Source organism: Astyanax mexicanus, chromosome 20 (assembly GCF_023375975.1).
Source record: "Astyanax mexicanus isolate ESR-SI-001 chromosome 20, AstMex3_surface, whole genome shotgun sequence".
Lineage (NCBI taxonomy): Eukaryota > Metazoa > Chordata > Actinopteri > Characiformes > Acestrorhamphidae > Astyanax > Astyanax mexicanus.
The window spans coordinates 12340575-12360989 of record NC_064427.1 but is presented as its reverse complement, the minus strand read 5'-3'; the positions used below and the strand labels follow the sequence as shown (position 1 = coordinate 12360989).

The window sequence follows — 20415 nt, the reverse complement described above, 5'->3', positions numbered from 1 at the left end:
AATCATAGTCTATTAATCTTGACTTTTGTTTTCGTGAGGAAAAAATGCTAATTTATAGATTAATGCCCATATCTGGCAGTGAGCTGTACATACCTCAACAACAGCAGCAGCAGGGTGAATTTGTCATGTAGTCAGTATTTACTGCATTTCAGACACATATTAACGCCTTTAAATTGATATTTAGTGTCATTGCCGCAAACTTTAGAAAATGGCAGTATTTTACAGCTAATTCAACAAAATAACAATATCAGTATTTTAAACTCAACAAAATGTTCATTCTGATTAAAAACTTGTGTAGACCACAGAATCGTGCTTCATTATTGGGTCCCATATGCCGATATTTGGGGTTCCCTGTCTAAGCTGAATATCTATATGGCCAGAATGAATGGATTTTTCAAAAACCTATTTTTATTGTCCTACAACAAAAGTATGTTATACTAAGTGGAGACCGGCCAAGTAGAAAAAGGCCGCTCATGCTGAAGCCTGTTTACAGATGAATATTGAGAACATTCCTAAACAATGTTCTGAAAATTTTATTTTAAAGTTGCAAATGATGTTAAGGCAACTGTGGGAATGTTTCCTGTAACCTTACAAAAAACTTTCTGAGAAAATTAACAAAGCTGGACAAACTCATGTTAAGGGAATATCCCAGAAAACGTTCCTACAACCAAAATATAACAATAGGGAAACTATCTACGAACCATTTCTTTTAAAGCTGGGAAACCATTACAAATTGACAGCATTTTGTATTAACTCGCCCCTAACTTGTGAAGTCTGGGTTTGTCCAAAACCCTGTTTTTTATATTTTAAATTGCAGTTAGGAAAGTATTACTTTAATATAATGTTATTTGTTTTCATATTGTATATTCTATATTGCTTTCAGATGTAAACCTGTACTAGGTTAAGTATGAATTTTATATATTTAAATGTATTTAGGAAGGTATTGTGTAATATTTAAAAATGTAGGCAATGTACTGTTTTTAGATTTTTAACTGTAGCCAGGAAAGTATGATTTTTGTGTTTTTAAATATAGTTACTGTGTCCTAGTTTAAAATCTGTAAGTGTAAAGCAAGCATGGTTAAGAAATTTGACAGTTTTATTGATGATTTAGTAGTTTACCACAGTTTTTATTTTCTGACATGATTTACAATGGTACTTACTTAGTAACCCATTTGATCAGGTAGACTTCACCACAGTTTTTTTTACAGTACTGTTTGTGACAGGTACCTCTCCAGAATGGTCCTGGAGGGCGCTCTTTCCCAAGTTTTAATTGTGCTCTCCTGTTTTCACTTGGGTTCATTGTTTGCACTATTTAAGAACGCCGCACCTGAACAGTGGTGCAACGTCTTGTTTGTATCTTTTACGGCATTTTAAAGCATTATTTATGTTCTAGTGTTGTTCTAGTATTTTTTGCACGTTCTGTAATTTTGACCTTAATATTTGTATTTGCTTTTGTCTCTCTGTTTTACTTGCCTGGTTTTTCCTGTATTGGAATTAATAAACCTGAATTTGGATCCTACCATTATGTCTTGTGTAACAGTACTGTGCTCAAATTCACAAAACTTAACAGGAACTGCAACACCACATTTTTATTTAATAGATATCATTGGATAATTAAATTATATATATTTTTTTACCCTCAAATTAAATGTACAGAAATATGTTTAGCTTTTTTAATAATGGCAGTGTGTACACAATGTTTTACTCATAGTTCTTTGTAGTGAATACATGGGAAAAAGAAACAACAAGCTTAAGCTAATTTTATCTAGCAAAGCTTCAAATACAAATCGAAATACCTTCGGCACCATATTCATCTACAAATATAAACAACAGATCAATAACACACAGTCAGATTTAGGTAAAGTAATTGTCACAGCTGAATCCATCTTTAGGAATCCAGGAATGGATCTCGTATTCACTGGCCAGTGGGAGATTATCATTAGCAATAGAATTATTACTATGGTGGAAAGAGGGGTCGCAGTGGATTCGGGGCAGAACAAGACCCTGCTGGTACACCACACCTAGAGAGACAGAGAAGAACAGGAAATATGAGTGTTTTCAGGAGTGGAGAATCATGCTAGCACTGCTATGGAATTCTAATAGGATTCTAGCTAAAGGCAAAGCACATAAACCCATCCTGGTTGTCATACACTAAGGGGGGGGGGGGGGGGTGCCCCAAAAAGTGCCCTTTTATAAAGTGTATTAATTAATTTTTTTTTTATGTAGGTAGCCGGTTCTCCTCACCCAGACTCGGTCTCCTGATAGACACATGACGCTGGCTGGAGTCTGAGGACGCTGATGAACTCTGAGTGGAGTTGGACTTACTGGACCTGAATGAAGCCACCGTAGGAAACTTTGGGAGCTGCCACTGTTTGGGTTTGGCAGTAACAGTCGCAGTATGGCTCAAGTCTGTTCAGAAACATAAAAAACAAATAATTCTTTATTAATAGGTGTTTTTTATTTTATTTTATGTTAGTTTATTTTAGCTTTTAATAAGAGTAAGTGACTCTACCCGAGTGATCTTGAAGTTTAAAGCGTCCGAAACACAGGTGGACCCTCCATTGTTTACGCACATTTTCCTTCAAGAGGCAATGAAAAACAAAAATGAAGAAACCTGAAATAAAAAAGTAGTATGTTAAAGGAGCAGTTCACTTACAAATCAAAGTAGCATGATTGATCACTGAACCCAGATTCAGTTGATCTGCTGAGACATTTGGTTTGCAACATCACAGGAAGTGCATAGGGTTCTGTAAATGTTCATATGATTCACACTTAGATTAGAAAGGGCTTGAACTCTATAATGTTTAAATTTGTGTAATGTTCATTTGATTCACTAATTCTCAATTGATTCAATTGATTCACTAATGGACCATAATACACTACAGGAATTGTAAGGGGGCTCTTCAAAGGTGGGTAGTAATTATACACTATATTTACACAAAATTTGTTATTTTTGAACAAATTGTATTTTTAGGAGTTGTTTTAAAAGACATACTAATATTTTTCTGAATGTCACAGGTAGAAAAATCAAGTAATATTAAAAAAACAAAAACAAAAAAAAACTAAACGCAAATATCCCAAAGTAAATAAACTGGGTCAGGGCGACGAAACCAAACAAAGAAATAACAAAAAAACACCAAAAGAATAAAGAAATGAACAAAAACAACAATTTAAGAGCCACTAAAGTTGTACTAATCTCCAAGCAGTAGCTTAACAGACAGAATATACACCTTTACCAGCGCTATGAGACGCAACACCTATAGAACAGAAGGAGCAGCAGAAGCGTGACTACCAACCCCCCCTACCCACCTATGTTCAGTGTTGGGAAGGTTACTTTTAAAATGTAATCCCTTACAGATTACTGATTACATCACTCAAAATGTAATTTGTAACGTAATCAGTTACATTACTTCAAGTGAGTAACGTAATCTGATTACTTTGGATTACTTTAAATATTGTCATTTTTTTAAGCCTGAATGAATGTAGCAACCACATATTGCATATTATTCTTTTATTTTTCTTTCCAGTTAACAAATAGATAAACAAATAAAAAAGCCTTTTCAATCACTCTATAAAAATACTTATGAAACCATTTCATCAAACAATTTTATGAAACACTTCTATAAATTGATAATAAAACAATTTAAAACCAAACAATGTAACAACAACCGTAAGCTATCTATTTGCAGGTTTGCCTCCAGTGTAATTTTGACAACAAATTTTGATTTAGTCTTAGTTATAGTCTTGTGACGAAAATAGCATTTAGTTTTAGTCACAATTTAGTAATTTAGTCAACTTAGTTTTAGTCGACTTAATGTCATAAGAATATAGTCTACTAAAATTACAGTAAATTTAGTCGACTAAAATGTAAGGGTGTAAATGTAAATGCTTTTTCATCAGTTCCCTTGAATTATTAACTATACACTTATATGAAATGAAACGTTTAATAACCACTTGAGTAATATTGTTAATGTTTGAATGTGAAATATATTTATATATGATTTAATGTATATTATTATTATTATTATAGGTGTGTGACTATATATATTTTACATTTAAAATTTTGCTCTAGAAATCAGGTCATAAAACAACTGAATAGTTAAATTATAGTTTAAACAGAGCTGTAGATGCAAAAACAGCTTTTAAATGATCTAGTTTTATCTCCAGCAGTAACCCAGCACACCTACTGGAGCTACAGTCTATAAATGAGATCAAAAACACACCTTCACACACTGTCCTGTAGAGATGCTCTCAGGATGTACTGAGAGACTTCATGAGTTAAAGTGAGAAACTTATGAGAAAGTGCTGTAAGGAACTTTACACAGACTTTTGGGTTCATAGATTCACTTATTTTATTGTTTTATTTTGGATATATTATTGAGTTCCTTTCTGACCTGCTGCTGATTTAACACTAGCTATATCTTTCCCACTTTGAGACTAAACAGATGATCTGATCTTAATGAGTTAGGGTTCTGTATCAGTTCTGTGTTTTAGTGCACTGCCGAGTTAAACACCCCATCAGCTCATGAAATAACATCAGTATTAAAACGCTGATCTCTGCATGGAGATCTGTGTGACTCTGGTCTGCAGAAGCTGAAAGATTAGTGGTGTTTTTACCGGAGATGGAGTCGCTCCACGCGGTTTACACGTTATCTTGTTTTTCGCGACGTCAAAGGAGAACTCCTCTCTCTCTCTCTCCCTGCTGAACACTGTCGAGTTAACTTCCAGTCGAGCTCCGTAACGACAGTTTAATTCCCGGGTTTGTAACTGAGCGCGCGGTGCTACTGCAGGAGAGGCGGGTACTGATTGGATGACTACCCCGCTTATCCCGCCTCTCCACCTTCGCTAAAGTAGCAGTGATTGGATCTCTTCCTAACTGGTCCCTACCTTTCACAGAACTAAATCAGTTCTGATTGGATTTCGTCCCTGCCAAACATTTTCGTCTTGTTTTTATTCGTTGACCAAAATGTCAGTTAATTTCGTCTCGTTGTGTGTGCGGAGCCGCTGTCTGCCCCTCCTCCCTGTGTGTGTGTGTGTGTGCAGCGAGATGGGACGAGGGGCAGACAGTTAGTTCCCTTTCATATCAGAGCGATTTCACCGCAAAATGTTATTTGCGTTTTGTCAGTGTTGAAAGAGCAAAAATAGCAAAGTACCGCAATGTAATACTTTAATTTTAGCAGAGTAACTGTAATCTGATTACCATTTATTGAAGCAGGATTACAGTTACTTATAATTTGTAATCTGATTACGTAACGCCGTTACATGTAATCCGTTACTTCCCAACACTGCCTATGTTATGTATGCTCTAAAAAGTTAATTTTATCTTTTGACATACTGTAATACACTACTGAACATGATGGCAGAGAGAGCTATGTTAAATACTGTTATATTAGTTGGTTAATCAAATAATAGAGACTCCATATCTCACCTTGCAGGCTGTTCAGGATGGTAAACAGGTAGAGCAGAGGAACCTTGGCTGGACCCCAAGTGAAGAAAGCAAAAGACCAGGTGAGTCCGATCAGCAGAGTGAGACTGGCCACTCCCCTCAGGTCCTTCAGCAGGTCCCGATGCGTTCCAGCCGGCTGGTTCATGCGCATCTTCTTCATCTGCAGCAGTACCACCACAAATATGGAGGAGTTGCAGACGAGCACTAGCCCGATATAGCCCACCACAGTCACGTAGAAAACCACATCATCCTGAATCCAGCAGCTATAACACAACAGCAGGTATAAACTGTGGACTGGGGGAGTAATTAAATGCCATTATCAGTGATAAACTCTAATGTACACTATCAGATGTATTGCAACCAGACAGCATAAAATCTAATCTTTTATTTTTTATTTTTTATTTGCTAGTACTGACCCACGCCCTTGACTAGGCAGAGAAGAAGAAAAGAGGGGGAGCGAACTCAGAGTATTTGGGATGGAGTTCGTGGCAGCTTCGCTGTAAAGCGTGAAGCCGAAGCCCCCCCTCTCACGAAGAGAAACATGAGAAGAGAATAAAATTAAAGAAGGAGGAAGATGGGGAGGAGGTGGGTGCGAGGTTTGTTCAATGAGCAGGTAGAGAGGAAGTGACGGTTTAAATAGGGAAGGAAGTGGGAGGAGTGAGGGCGTGGATCACTCCCAAAAATTAGTTATGATACATAACTCCACTTTGCTAGTATTGACCCACGCCCTTGACTGGGCAGAGAAGAAGAAAAGAGGGGGAGAGAACTCAGAGTATTTGGGATGGAGTTCGGGGCAGCTTCGCTGTAAAGCGTGAAGCAGAAGCCCCAAAAGTTAAATCAGAACTTTCAACCACTGCAAGAATTTAAGAAGAGGTCTGACGACCTTGTGCGACCTTGTAGTCTTTGAGAAAGCCAGAGGATGAACCGATGCATGAGGAAGGCAGTGTGGAGGTCAAAGGAAAGAAAGGTAGGGAATAATTAAGTAAGGTGTTTGAAGGTGCTACCAGCCTATTCAAGTATAGGAATGTACTGGAATAACAGCATAGAGGATTAGGTCCTAGGAGGCAGAAATCGGTTGAAGTGGAAAGGTAGTGTTGAATGACTTAGTGGAATGATGCACATGTTGTACATGTAGTTTAAAGGCCCCAAAAGCAGCCACCGACCCACATGTATAGCAGGAGCGACCTGGTAAGGTAGAAGGGGTGCTCATGATGGTCCAACAAGAAGTGGGGCGACGGTGAGGGAAGACAGGGGGGGGGGGGGCAATAGAGTGGGAAGACGGAGTGGGAAGATTGGGCGATGGAGTGGGAAGACTGAGTGGGAAGACTGAGTGGGAAGACTGAGTGGGAAGATGGAGTGGGAAGACGGAGTGGGAAGACGGAGTGGGAAGATGGCAGCAATGGAAGATGAGTAGGGTGGACAGACAGACTGAGGAATGGGAGAGAGAGGGAGAGAGAGAAAATGAGTGGCCACTCCCGAGCAACGCCCTACGAGTCTGCAAGGAGGCGGAGCCACAGCCCACCAGTGGGCCGGGCGGAAAAACACGGGTTGCACAGGAAAAATGTTAGGACCAATGTTAGGATGATGGACAATGGGCAGGGAGAACAGACGGACTGATGTTGGGTTGATGGAGGAACATGAGAAGAGAATAAAATTACAGACGGAGGACAGGGAGGGCAGACGGACTGATGTTAAGATGATGAAGGATGGGCAGGGAGGACTGACAGACTGGTGTTGGGATGATGGAGGATGGGCAGGGAGAAGAGACAGACTGGTGTTGGGATGATGGAGGATGGGTAGGAAGGACAGACAGACTGGTGTTGGGATGAAGGAGGATGGGCAGGGAGGACAGATAGACTGGTGTTGGGATGATGGAGGATGGGCAGGGAGGACAGATAGACTGGTGTTGGGATGATGGAGGATGGGCAGGGAGGACAGATAGACTGGTGTTGGGATGATGGAGGATGGGCAGGGAAGACAGACAGACTGATGTAGCGAAGATGGGTAAGGAGGCGAAGACAATGGCGGCGGCGACGACGATGTTGATGAAGGTTAGTATGGTGAAGGTGATTGTTATGACGGCAAGGAAAGATTGGAATGATGAGGGCGAGATTATGTCCCAGATGGCGGGCGGTGAAAGTGAAAGCGATGAAGGTGATGGAGGGTGTGATAGTGATGACGACTGGGATGGTGATGACGGAGGTGAGGATGATGAGGGTGCCACGGATCGTGGTGATAACAATGGCACAATATAATAGACAGAGCAGCGATGGTGGCAGAGATATGGTGGCAACGATTACGAAGGTGAAGATGCTGATGGCAAAGACGAATATGATGGCAAGATAATTATAATGATGGCGAAGATGATTATGATCATGGCGAGGATGATTATGACGGAAGCAGGGAGCAAATGCGACCTGACGGAAGCAGGAAGCAGGGAGCAAATGCGACCTCTGTCCCGCTCAAAGGATTGACACCACGTTGGATAAATGTCTTCAATTCCGAAACGAGGTCAGCATTCACATGAACGTCAGTTCCGGGCCGTCAGCAAGCCGGCCCACGGCAGGGATGTCACAGGCAGCTGGGGGTCTCCTGACATGCACTCTTCTACACTAGCAGCATGTCATCGCCATCATCGCCACCATCTCTGCCTACATCACCGTAATTATCTTCATCATCGCCTTCATGGCCATCTTCATCACCATCGTCATCATCGCCACCATCTCTGCCTACGTGCCTACATCATCATCACCTTCATGGCCATGTTAATCGCCATCTTCAACTGCTACTCCGATCTTCTCACCCTTTTCAACCACCACCTATTCTCTGTTCATCAGAGACGTCAACGAGAGCCTCGCGCTTTCAATCAGCATCTTCTTCGCTTCTTATATTCTGTCCTACTGTATTTCATGCCCTGTGCAGGTTACGTCTCTCCCTTCACCCTGCAACACCTTAAAACCATTACCTCCAGCTCATTTAGTTTCATTGCCTGGATTTAACCACTTCTATTTATGTAAATCTGCTCTCACGATTGTCTGACAGATCTCACTATTCTAGATAAATAACCCTTACCCTCAAATCATACACATAAATTCACCAGCTAGAATCAGCACAGCCTCCAGCTTGCTCAAGGACTACCCGATCACACATCCCAAATTCTCTAACACTAGACATCCCAAGCCTACCACAGCTACAAACGTACTCACAAATCTTCTTGCTGTAATCAAACTTCTGATTTAACTTTTTGGGGCTTCAGCTTTGCGCTTTTCCAGCGAAGCTGCCCCAAACTCTTGCCCAATCATCTGAGTTCACCCCCCTTCTCTTTTCCTTCTCTTTCAGTCAAGGGAGTGGGACAATACTAGCAAAGTGGAGTTATATAACTTAATTTTGGGAGATTGATCCACGCCCTTCCTCCTCCCACTCTCCTCCCTATATAAGCAGTCACTTCCTCTCTGCCTGCGTGTAGAACCTCGCACCCACCTCCTCCCCATCTTCCTCCTTCATTTATTTTCTCCCTTTCTCTTCCCGTATCTCTTTGGGGGGAGGGGGGGGGGGGGGGGCTTCAGCTTCTCGCTTTTCCAGCAAAGCTGCCCCGAGCTCCTGCCCAATCATCTGAGTTTGCCCCACTTCTCTTTTCGTTCTCTTTCAGTCAAGGACGTGGGGAAATACTAGCAAATCAGATTCTAAAGAAAATCCAAAATACAGAATAACTCACAACATCTCAGCATTTTCCAGACGTTCCAGGCCATCACTGAAAGAAGCATAGGCTTGCTGCTTCACCACCAGCACCAGGAAACAAATCAGCAGAGGAACTCCTGAAAACCCCAACCATCATAAAAAATGAGATTAACAGACAAATGCTTCTGTGAATTTTTAATGATTCTGCAGAACAATGTGACCAAACTTCACCCCAGCCGAGGACGCAGAACTTGAGGATGTAGGAAGGAATGTAGACGTTGAAAACTTTCACCAGTGCAAAGTACAGGTTCACCGCCTCCAGCAGCATCCAGGAGAATGAGGCCAGAAGGAAGTAGTGCTGGGCCGTCGCTACAGCAATGCAGAGACCATAAATGGTGAAAGCTGAGAGCCAGGAATTGGTGAGAAAAACGATGTTAAGACCCAGTAAAGCAATGGAGAGGTTCAGGAGAATCTGAGATGGGTAGTCTCTCCTTAATTTCCTGAAACAGAAGAACATTTATTATTTAAATTAAAGTGAAACTAAAAGTCCCATGGGCATACATAAGAGAAAACAAAAGGATTACGATACTATAGATACTGTCCTACTCAGTTTAAACAGGTGATGCCAACAGATCATTGTGATGATAATTTGGAACTAAAGCAGCATACACAAAAGGCTAGTTTGTAAGATTTTGAAAATTGTGGAAATGTTTATAAACAATGTTTCTTAAAGAACAATTGAAAAGAATTTGCATATGTCTCCTCTAGAGTGCATAATGTACTTAAATCATTAAAGGAATCAGGAGGAATTTTAGTGTGTAAAGGGTAAGAGCACAAGTCTAAGCTGAGCTACAGTGAGGGGGGAAAATATGTGAGCCTTTGGATTTAATAACTGGTTGACCCTCTTTTGGCAGCAATAAACTCAACCAAACGTTTCCTGTAGTTGAAGATCAGACTTGCACAACAGTCAGGAGGAATTTTGGATCATTCCTCTTCACTAAACTGTTTCAGTTCAGCAATATTCCTGGGATATCTGGTGTGAATCACTCTCTTGAGATCATGCCACAGCATCTCAATTGGGTTGAGGTCAGGACTCTCCAAAAGGCATATTTTCTTCTGTTGAAGCCATTCGGTTGTTGATTTACATTTATGTTTTGGTGCCCCTTCACCATATTTCACAGTTGGAATGAGATTTTTTTGATGGTGTGCTGTGCCTTTTTCTCCACACATAACATTGTGTGTTCCTTCCAAAAAACTCAATTTTGATTTAATCTGTCCACAGAATATTTAGCCAGTACTGCTGTGGAACATCCAGGTGCTCTTTTGCAAACTTCAAATGTGCAGCAATGTTTTTTTGTACAGCAGTGGGTTTCCATAAGTCTTCAGCTGACACTCCAGGATACTTCCTCACCTCATTGATCATTCTGCGCTGTGATTCACATCAAGCAAATCTTCTTAGGGACTGCAAACTCAAAACTGGTGTGTGTTTTTTATAGGACAGAGTGGCTTTGACCAACGCATCCAATCTCATCACATCTTGCCTCCCATTAACTCTTAGAAAAGTCATTAGCTTAGGGGTTCAGGGGGCAGTATGTGAATCCCTAGGCTAATGACTTTTCTAGAAGCTAATTAGAGCTGTGATGAGATTGGATGTGTTGGTTAAAGCTGCCCTGCCCTATAAAAAACACACCAGTTTGAGTTTGCTGTTCTTAAGAAGCATTGCTTGATGTGAATCATGCTTCACACAAAAGAGCTCTCAGAAGTCCTACATTAAAAAATTGTTGACTTGCATAAAGCTGGAAAGGGTTACAAAATTATCTCTAAAAGCCTTAATGTTCATGTGTCCACGGTAAGACAGACAGTCTACAAAGAAAGTTCAGCACTGTGGCTACTCTCCCTAGGCGTGGTCGTCCTGTAAAGATAACTGCAAGAGCACAGCGCAGAATGATCAATGAGGTGAGGAAGAATCTTAGAGTGTCAGATGAAGACTTACAGAAATCTCTGACACATGCTAACATTTTTTTGACAAATCTACAATGAGGAAAACAAGAATGGAGTTCATGAGAGGACACCACGGAGGAAGCCACTGCTGTCCAAAAAATATAAAAATAAATAACACACTTATGACTACCCTAAAAGGGTAAAAATCCTAAGCAACTGAAATAAGAGATCAATAAATTAACCTTGATTCCATTTATAAAAGCAAAGGGAAACATTTGGGGAAAGCATTTGTGTAAATATATTTATATGTACTCTGTTTTTAATTGTAAATGTATTAAACAGTATGTATTGTTAGTGTATTTATTCACCATTGCAATGTAATATAGTGATAATGAACCTGCTAGTGTGTATGACTCACTCTAGCAGAGAGTATGTCAGCACCGTAATGCCCAGGAAGAATGAGGAGAGTCCGCAGCCGATGTATGTGATGACTGTGAGAATTGTCTCATTTGGTCCATCAATTGGAGTTCTGGACACATCCTAGTACACATATACACACAAAAAACAAACACACAAATACACACTATTTTTATGCATTTTTAAAGTACTGGGAAAGTACAGTTACCATGTAGGCTACATTGTGTTTTTATCTGGAGAAAAGATTTTCTGCTAAAGTATGGCTTTAATGTTACCAGCAGCACTCCGAAGTGTGTGAGGTGGTCACACATGCAAGTTGTGTATTCTGAGGAAACATTATACTTCCAACAGCCTCTTGAACTCCAGCCTCCAAAACCACCTGACACACACACACTTTTTTATAGTGGGAACTGAAGAAAATAACATAGAATGCACATTTATGATAAAAAAAACCCACAATAGATTTTTTATTAAATAGTGTTTAATTAATAATTATTTAATAAAATACAAAAATATCACCCAGTTCATCCACCAGGCTATTCAAATATAGTTTAAATTGTTAACAACCCACCATTCTTGTTGAAATCCCAATACGCACAGCGCACATCTTCGTCAGTCTGACAGAAAGTGAAGTCAGAGTGAAAAGAGAGAATCAGTACTGTAATGAACAACCAGTCAGGACTAATGCTGGATTAAATATAGTGATGTGCAAGGACAGGACCGCTGGTCACAGAGATTTCTCTGCCATGTAAAGTTAAAAGTATGAGAGTAAATGAGTCTCATCTTGAGCATACACACTCTATACTTACTATATGAGTGTCCAGATGATGAAGTCGGACAATGACTGGCTCCTTCAGGCCCTCTACCGGCTCTGCAGCATTAATTACACTTGCTGACACCACGTACGTGTTCAGGGTCTTACCATCCTTACCGTCCTCAGGGAAGAGGAGCATGTATGAAATAATGATTTAGGAAACAGTAGGTATTCATTCAAATGACTAGGCCTGTCATGATAACTATTTTATTTTGGAAGATGTATTGTCCCAAAAATTATTGCCATATTGTACATATTGTTATTATTATGACAGGCCAAAAAATGCACACAGCTGGAGTTTATAGTATAGTGGGATATCTGGTTTTCTGCCCTTTTAAAAGTTGAACTTAAATTTCTATGGTGACTACACAAATAGTGTAAAATACATAAATAAATAAATTCATACATACAACATTTAAGTAACGAGAACAAATAAATAATAACCCATACCTTAAAAAGTGCAGGAACTCCATAGAACTGGAACTGAACACGGGGGAGTGTGAGATTATTCTGAGCAAAGCTTGTAAGTAGAGCCACAGGAAGAGAGATAAATGCCACTGTGCCATCAAACGGTTCCTGATTAATGTAAATCTGTAGCAAACCATCAACAACCAAACACACAGGTGAATTTAGTGTTCTACATAGCAACAACTTCAAAACAATGTGGGTGATAAAATGTATTTTCATAATGTACATGGTTCTCTAGAGCCCATAGAAATTGCTCCACTATGTTTCAATGGGGTTACTATAAATAATGTACAGAACCACTTTCTGATAACAAGAAATATTGTTCTATTTCCATGACCCATCTTATTTTATTTATGTTTTTTTTTTGTTTTAATATTCCTCTACTTTGGTTCAGATTTTTTAGTTTAGTTCTTTGTCTGGGGATAAAAATGACAATAACATCATTCATTTACAGCAGCTGTGTGTTCATGTAAGTGTGTATAGACGCACCTCTGGAAATGGACAGTTTTGTGCTGATTTCACTCCAAATGTAAGATTGTGGACATGTTCTGTGTCAACCTTGACCACCGACAGGGCTAAAGCTGGAGCCACAAAACTGACCGAATCTTCACTGAAGCCTGACATTCGGTCTCCAACCTTCTCTGTGATGTTCAGGATACTGCAGAAAAAACAGAAAGCCCATACACCCATACTGTACTGTACACACCACATACAATATAAATATAACACAGTGTTCTATAGCCTAATCTCTATCTGCTGTACACTATGACCCACATTTTGTGTTATCCTTTCTAATAAATGCATTCATAAAGCATTCATACCCCGTAAACCTTTTTACATTTTGGCACCTTACAACCACAAACGTATTTATTTATTTAACTTATTTTATTGAGATTTTAAATGATTAACCAACCAAAGTAGCACATATATGTGAAGGGACTCCAAAAAAATACATAATAGATAAATATCTAAAAAGTGTGGCGATATCTCCCCCAATACCTGTGCTTAATAGTGCCACTTTTTTTCTTTTGGGGTATGTCTCTACCAGCTTTGTGCATCTTGTTGTCCATTTTTTTGGCAAAATAGCTTAAGGTCAGCCAGGTTGAACAGGGTTTTATAGTGCTCCTTGAGATATTCAAAGCTTAAGATATGTTTTAAAACCTAACCCTACTTTAAACTTCCTCACAACTTTATCTGTGACCTGTCTGGTGAGTTCCTTAGTCTTCATGATGCTGTTTGCTCACTAGTGTTCTTTGAAGTCTTTACAGAACAGCTGTATTTATACTGAAAGAAAATACAGCTGGACTCTATTAACTAAAGCCAGGCGGACACTGTGCGATTTTAGCCCGATTTTAAGCTCCATCTGGTCGGATGCGACTGAATTTCATGATCGGGCCGAATTTTAGCTTGATCGTGCGTCGTTTGTCGTGCAGTGTGAGAGGGGAAGCGATGTCCGATTAATTGCCCATACGAGCTGCGAATGAGCAGTCGGACGCGACCAGGGATTTCTGACATGCCAGAAATTTTGGTCGCTTGTCTCACAGTGTGAGCTGTTTTGCGGCCCGATTTCTTAACGTCACGACCTGTTTTCCCAAAAATCTGCACAGTAACTATAAATTATTATTAGTCATATTTATTTCTGTCAGTTATAAGGATTTATATTTATGTTCGGTACACAGACTTATAGCTTAATATAGCAGACACAGGAATTCTGCTGTTTAAGAATTTCAACAGATGCTTATTCTCAGTCAATAGCTGGAGTTTTTGAAAAGAAAAATTAAAAGAGAAAATAACTTTGACAAACATAAATTTGTCAATATTGTAAGTCGCTTTGGACAAAAGCGTCTGCCAAATGTAATGTAATGTAATGTAATGTAATGTAATGTAATGTAAAATAAATTTATTTTATTTCACTTTGCTATTATATCTGAAAAATAAAGCACATTGTCAGCGTCTGGTGCTGTCCGTCAATTATATAAAACTTAAAACATGCACGGAAATATAAAGCTATATTTTATAATTAGTTTCTTTTCGCCAGGGCAAATTTATTAAAATTATAAATATATTAATTTATTAATTAAAATCTGTCCAGTGCTCCAGAATATTAGCCACGCAAAGCCAGCTTAGCGCAGCGCGTGGCATTGCGCGCAGAATAACCTCTGTCTTCTAAAATAAACCTTTTAATAAATAAGGTCGGAGAAGTGTAATAAAATTAATGCTATTAAACTTACTAAAGCTAATAAATGTACTGATAATTAATCAAGATAAATTGGACAAAATGCGCTGTGCCTCTCTCTCGCTCTCTTTCGCAGCTCGGAGCTGAATTCAGCACGAGGCTACAGATAATATAAAACTCAGTTCAGTTGAATAAAAATAAGTAAGGGCCTGTAAGTACAAGCAAAGGACCTGTAAGTAAATATTGTCAAATATAAAGAATAGTTTGAGGTTTTGGTGAGCTGTTTTCATGATTTGAAACTGAAACTAACTGAAACTTTGATTATTCTGCAGAAAGCCTGGGTTATTTTAAACGAATTTTTAATGAGTTTATATTTTATATTTTTTATTTATTCATTTTAATTATTTTTCTTCTTTTATTAATCAAATCATTAAATATATATCTTTATAAAATATTATTTTTTTACCTTTTATGTCAATTTTTATGATCTTTTTTTAAGGTCCTATTTTTCCTTTTTTACGTATATATTTTATTCGTCTATAATAAATGTCAGTTTTTATTTCTATATTTTATATATTTTTTTAATCCCTTTAAACTGTTAATGCTCAGCGGCACTGTAAATGAGGGTCCCTATCCAGTGTGAATAATCGATTGCTTGTTTAATATTCAGTGTTGCAAAACCAGTTTTTACATAAACAATAAACAGAATAAAAAATCAAATTATTTTATTTTATTTAAGCTGCTGGTGTTTCTTTCGCAGCCTGACGCGCAGTCATTTTTCTATGCGCTCTCCTTCTGTAAAACGGACAACCCGTAGAGTCCACGTCGCCTCAGCCACCTGCGAGTCCATGTACGTCTCTTCCGTGGACTTTCAGCGCACAACAGGGCACAAATAAGTAAAGCTAAGCGCTTTCTTTTGCAAGCTGACATGTTGTGTTGAAGCGAGAGTTTGTACGCAAAGAAAGCTCCGCCTACAGGCTGCGTTTAGACGTGCAGTGTAAGCTCCCCCCTCGCAGCAGGTCAGTCGGACCGTACAGTGTGTGCAGATGAATCGCAGGCGTTGTTCATACACAACAAACGATTCAAACGTGCAGTGTGAGCTCTCCAGAACGCATCCGATTAAAAAAATCGCACAGTGTCTGCCTGGCTTAATTGAGTAACTTCTGAAGGCAATTGATGGAACAGAATTTTATTTAGGGGTTTTAGGGTAAAGGGGGCTGGACACTTTTCAGATTTTTTTTTTAATAACCATATATAATTTTCTTTCCACTTAAGAATTATTACATTGTGTTGGTCTATCAATTAAAATCTCGCTACTGTCTCTCCCACACTCGGCTCTACTTTCAATCTCCAATATACAGACTATGATACCCAGAATGCAACTCACGCTGACATCACACCCTCACACAAAAACATGACACTGCACACGGCACCACCAGGAAGTCAATCATCAGAGTATTGATTTCACCTGTTTCACCTATAAATACACTTTCACTCAACCCACACCTTGCCAAATATTTTCTAGTTTACCCACATTACAAAGAGTTATTCCTTGCCTTTTTTGTCTCTTTTCAGTAATGACAATGTTAATCTGAATGAACTGATATAACCACAGGTATATGAACAATTTTGGGCAATTTCAGTTAAATAGCAGATGAACACAGTGACATTTGAGAAGTGAAATGAAGTTTATAGGATTTACAGAAAGTGTGCAATCTTTTAATCTTTTAAACAAAATTAGGCAGGTGCATACATTTGGGCACCCCAACAAAGAATACTTTAATATTTAGTATATCCTCCTTTTGCAGAAATAACAGCCTCTAAACACTTCCATTGAGATTCTGGCTTCTGGTTGAAGGTATTTTGGATCATTCTTCTTTACAAAACATCTCCAGTTCAGTCAGATTTGATAGTTTCTGAGCATGAACAGCCCCTATAAATCACACCACAGATTTTTAATAATATTCAGGTCTGGGGACTGAGAAGATCATTCCAGAACATTATACTTTTTCCTTTGCATGAATGCTTAGTAGATTGTGAGCAGTGTTTAGTGTTTAAGTTCGATGTCTTGTTGAAGTATCCAGCCCCGGTGCAACTTTAACTTTGTCCGCCACCAAATTTTACTGTGAGTAGCAAGTGTTTGTCTTGGAATAAAACACCAATGGTGCCCAAATGTATGCACCTGCCTAATTTAGTTTAAAGAATTATTGCATTTTTTTGTAAACTTAATTTCACTTCTCAAATATCACTGTGCTCACCTGTTATATGATATATTTAACTCAAAGTGCTGATCTGAACAATCAATGATTAATAAAGGAAATGTGTATAATGGTAGTTGTGAGAATAATAAAACCTCCTCATGGTGGTAATTCTAATAATTCTTACAACAATACATACAAAAACATGTCAACAACAACAAATATTTGCAATAATTACACTGCTATGCTTTTCTTGTGCAGTAAGATCACACTCACTTGTTAGTGAAGGGCTGCAGGTCACTGTTTGAAACTAGGATGTCAGACATGAGGTTGACAATGACCTCGGCGAGGCCAGGGGTCACTGTAGTGACGTTCAGTACAGTCTCTATCAGGTTCAGCACAGTTAGCAGGTCGTCCTCGTCCAAAGAGTGGTGCTCCTTCAGCATGTCCTCAACCATATGCAGAACATCCTCAGCTGTTTCTATAGTGTGGGGCCAGTATGAAACCTGCTTTTAATATATGATATGTGTACACCAGTAACACCTGTCTGAATGATGTTTTGAAAGACTGACCATTGGTAACTTTTATCTGCTCCAGGTTGGAGAAGTTGGCCACCACAGTTGGGCAGCCCTGCAGTTCTGCAGAATCCCATGCTGCCTGATTTGTCTCACCGCTTACTAGACTGCAAACATTATTAAGACAACAGATGACATGTTTTATAGATGTTTTTATCTCCAGTTTTATTTGTTTAGCTACACTTTTTTACATCTATTTATGATATTGTTTACATCATAAAAATAGGATAAAAATTAGAAATAAAATAAAAAGGTAATATCAAAAAAGGGGTCCTATGTTAACATGTAACTTGGCCTTTTAAGATATTTTTGTTAATTAAAATTTAAGTTCTTTAAATTTACATTTAAGGGGAGGTTTGTTTAATAAAATTGGATTTATACTTAACAGGCCACGACTTGAAAATTAAACTGACTGTCATTTGCATTGACCATTTAGGAAAATGTGAGAAAAATATCACTTGCATAATAATTTGGAACATGTTTTAGTTAAAGGTCAAATGTCTTGTATGCACACTTCCAATTTAAAATGACTTTATTTTAGCTTGAGGCAAATGGTTCATTGCACCTGCTATAAAACTGCACAGATAACAAGCAGATTTACTGTTGCTATCTTCAACACGTTCTGACAAATTGGTTTACGACGGAACCTTACATAGGAAATTTGACTGTATGTTTTTGGACAGGCTGAGTGAAGGCGGTAACTGTGGAGTGCTAGAAAGCATAACTGCATGATTAATGAGTCATTAAGATACCCAACACAAACATAGGGAGATCAAATATCTGTAATGAGCTAAGTGTGTTTACTTATGCATAGGTCTTATGAGTCCAGCTAGTCTTATATGATTACAGTATCTAAAATCCTGTATTATAATAACTGATAGTGTATAATGACTGATTAAAATAACATGTTCTAAATCCACTTAAAGCCTCCAGCACAACGGGCATGCCTTTTAATCTAATACATATATTGCAGATTTTATGTAAAGATGGTGTAAAAGCAGTCCTTCAGTGGATCATTCCTGTGACCTACACACAGGATGTGAGTCAGTGATCTTGATGGGTAGCTAAAGTCTTACCAATTGCGTGAGGCTGTGATGTTCCGATCTCCCTCACAGTCCTGCTGAGCTGTGCGCTCAGCCGGAGTCGAGGGCCACGAGTACAGGCCCTGCCGTGTCTGCTGGGTCAGTTGAGGACATAGGCCAGGCTCTAACACACACACACACATGTATATATATGCAAAAACACAAAAAGCAAAAAGAGTGTCTGACCTTATATTATTTTCCAAAGGCTCATCAGAACCCTAGCACTGAGTGTGATCATGGAGCCAGTAGGGCCTCATTTAATATATTTTATGTTTCAAAATTAGCGCTGAGGATGCAGTTGTTGAGCTGCCACTGTATTTAAGCCTTAGAAAGGAATGGCAAAGGCAGCTGATAAAATTGAGTTCTGACTTTGTCACCAGGTAAACAAAAATATTAATGTACTTAAAGTTCATAAGAACAAACATACAAACATGTACAGTAAATGTGTAATTATTGGTAAAATGTGCTCTGACTTCAACCAAACATTGTACTATTAGGTTTTGTGCATATCTCCCAGCCCTAGAAAGTAGTGGAATCTGGTCATGCTGTGTGTGTGTGCTTCCCAGACACATACGTATGTGTGATATTATGATGTCCTCTGGCTCGGCATCCAGACTCACGCTGCCGTTATTGTAGGGTTTATCCAGCAAATAATGGATCTGTCTCTTTGTCTCTTCAACATCTATACAGGCCGGCACGAGCATCTGAAACTCACAGTTGTGGCTGGAAACATGTGTGGCTGTCAGAATAGAGTGTGCCATGTACAGACATAATAAGAATCATCACTTTTTGTTGATTATTGACCTCCACAATACAATGCTCTTCCTGGCTATTCTTGATAGGTTAGACAAGGTTTAGAGAGCAGTTAAACTGGATTTGAACAGGGTTCCTCTAAAGCCTGTTTAACCCATTAAATTAAACAATAAAAAAGGATGGAGTCTGGAGTGAACAGTTACTCCTGTTGAGATTACTTTACCTTATAGTTGTGAGGAAATAAGACTGTAGAAAAAGCAAGCAAAATCTGCCAGTCAGTGATGCTTTCAATAGAAATCAAAAGAAAGAAATATCAATAGACAATACAATGCAGATCAGAAGAACTAAACCAGCTTCATACCATTTTTGTTTCATAACTGCAGTTCTCCAAACTGAAATATAAAAAAAAAAATATTCTGATCAATTAGTGCAGAACAAATTCAACATTTTTTAAATTAGTGTTATAAAAAAATATTACCAGACAGTCTTTGCATAAAGAGATGTAAGATGGAAGTTCAGCACTCTTCCTTTGTTGGAGAGAGTCCAATAAAGCTACAAATAAATGAAAGCAATTAAACATTAGGCATTGTGCCACCAGGTCAGAGAAGAAGGCTTTCTGCTTGATTTAGGAGCATCGCTGTGAGCTGCTGACATCAGTACACTGGACACCTCAACTATTCAAATCATTCTAAAAGTACAGAAGGGAGCACCTTCAACATAAAGAGCACAGTTCCACTGCTCCACAGCTCAATGCTGGCCACTCATAACCATTTAGCCCATGCCTGGCTTTAGACCTGGTGCCAATAGTTTACATTCAAGTTTATCAAGTCTATCTGCTCCGGATGGTCCTATTCTATTGCCAGTATT

At 38.8% G+C, this 20415-nt stretch overlaps 2 protein-coding genes across 2 annotated transcripts; both read right to left on the bottom strand.

Annotated features, from left to right (window-relative positions):
• Positions 1-1644: 1644 nt before the first annotated feature.
• On the bottom strand, positions 1645-12611 carry LOC111195110 (adhesion G-protein coupled receptor G2). The gene is made up of 10 exons (XM_049469105.1): positions 12292-12611; positions 12054-12099; positions 11758-11861; positions 11484-11605; positions 9356-9624; positions 9162-9261; positions 5429-5709; positions 2513-2614; positions 2245-2409; positions 1645-2021 (listed from the first exon to the last, which is right to left on the bottom strand). The coding sequence occupies exons 1-10, from the start codon at positions 12433-12435 to the stop codon at positions 1855-1857; spliced, it is 1500 nt and encodes a 499-aa protein (XP_049325062.1). The 5' UTR covers positions 12436-12611; the 3' UTR covers positions 1645-1854.
• A 40-nt stretch (positions 12612-12651) lies between these two features.
• On the bottom strand, positions 12652-19556 carry LOC125784905 (adhesion G-protein coupled receptor G4-like). The gene is made up of 7 exons (XM_049469075.1): positions 19370-19556; positions 18790-18919; positions 17711-17820; positions 17415-17619; positions 13254-13422; positions 12747-12887; positions 12652-12660 (listed from the first exon to the last, which is right to left on the bottom strand). Exons 1-7 carry the CDS (start codon positions 19554-19556, stop codon positions 12652-12654), a joined length of 951 nt encoding a protein of 316 aa, XP_049325032.1.
• Positions 19557-20415: the final 859 nt, after the last annotated feature.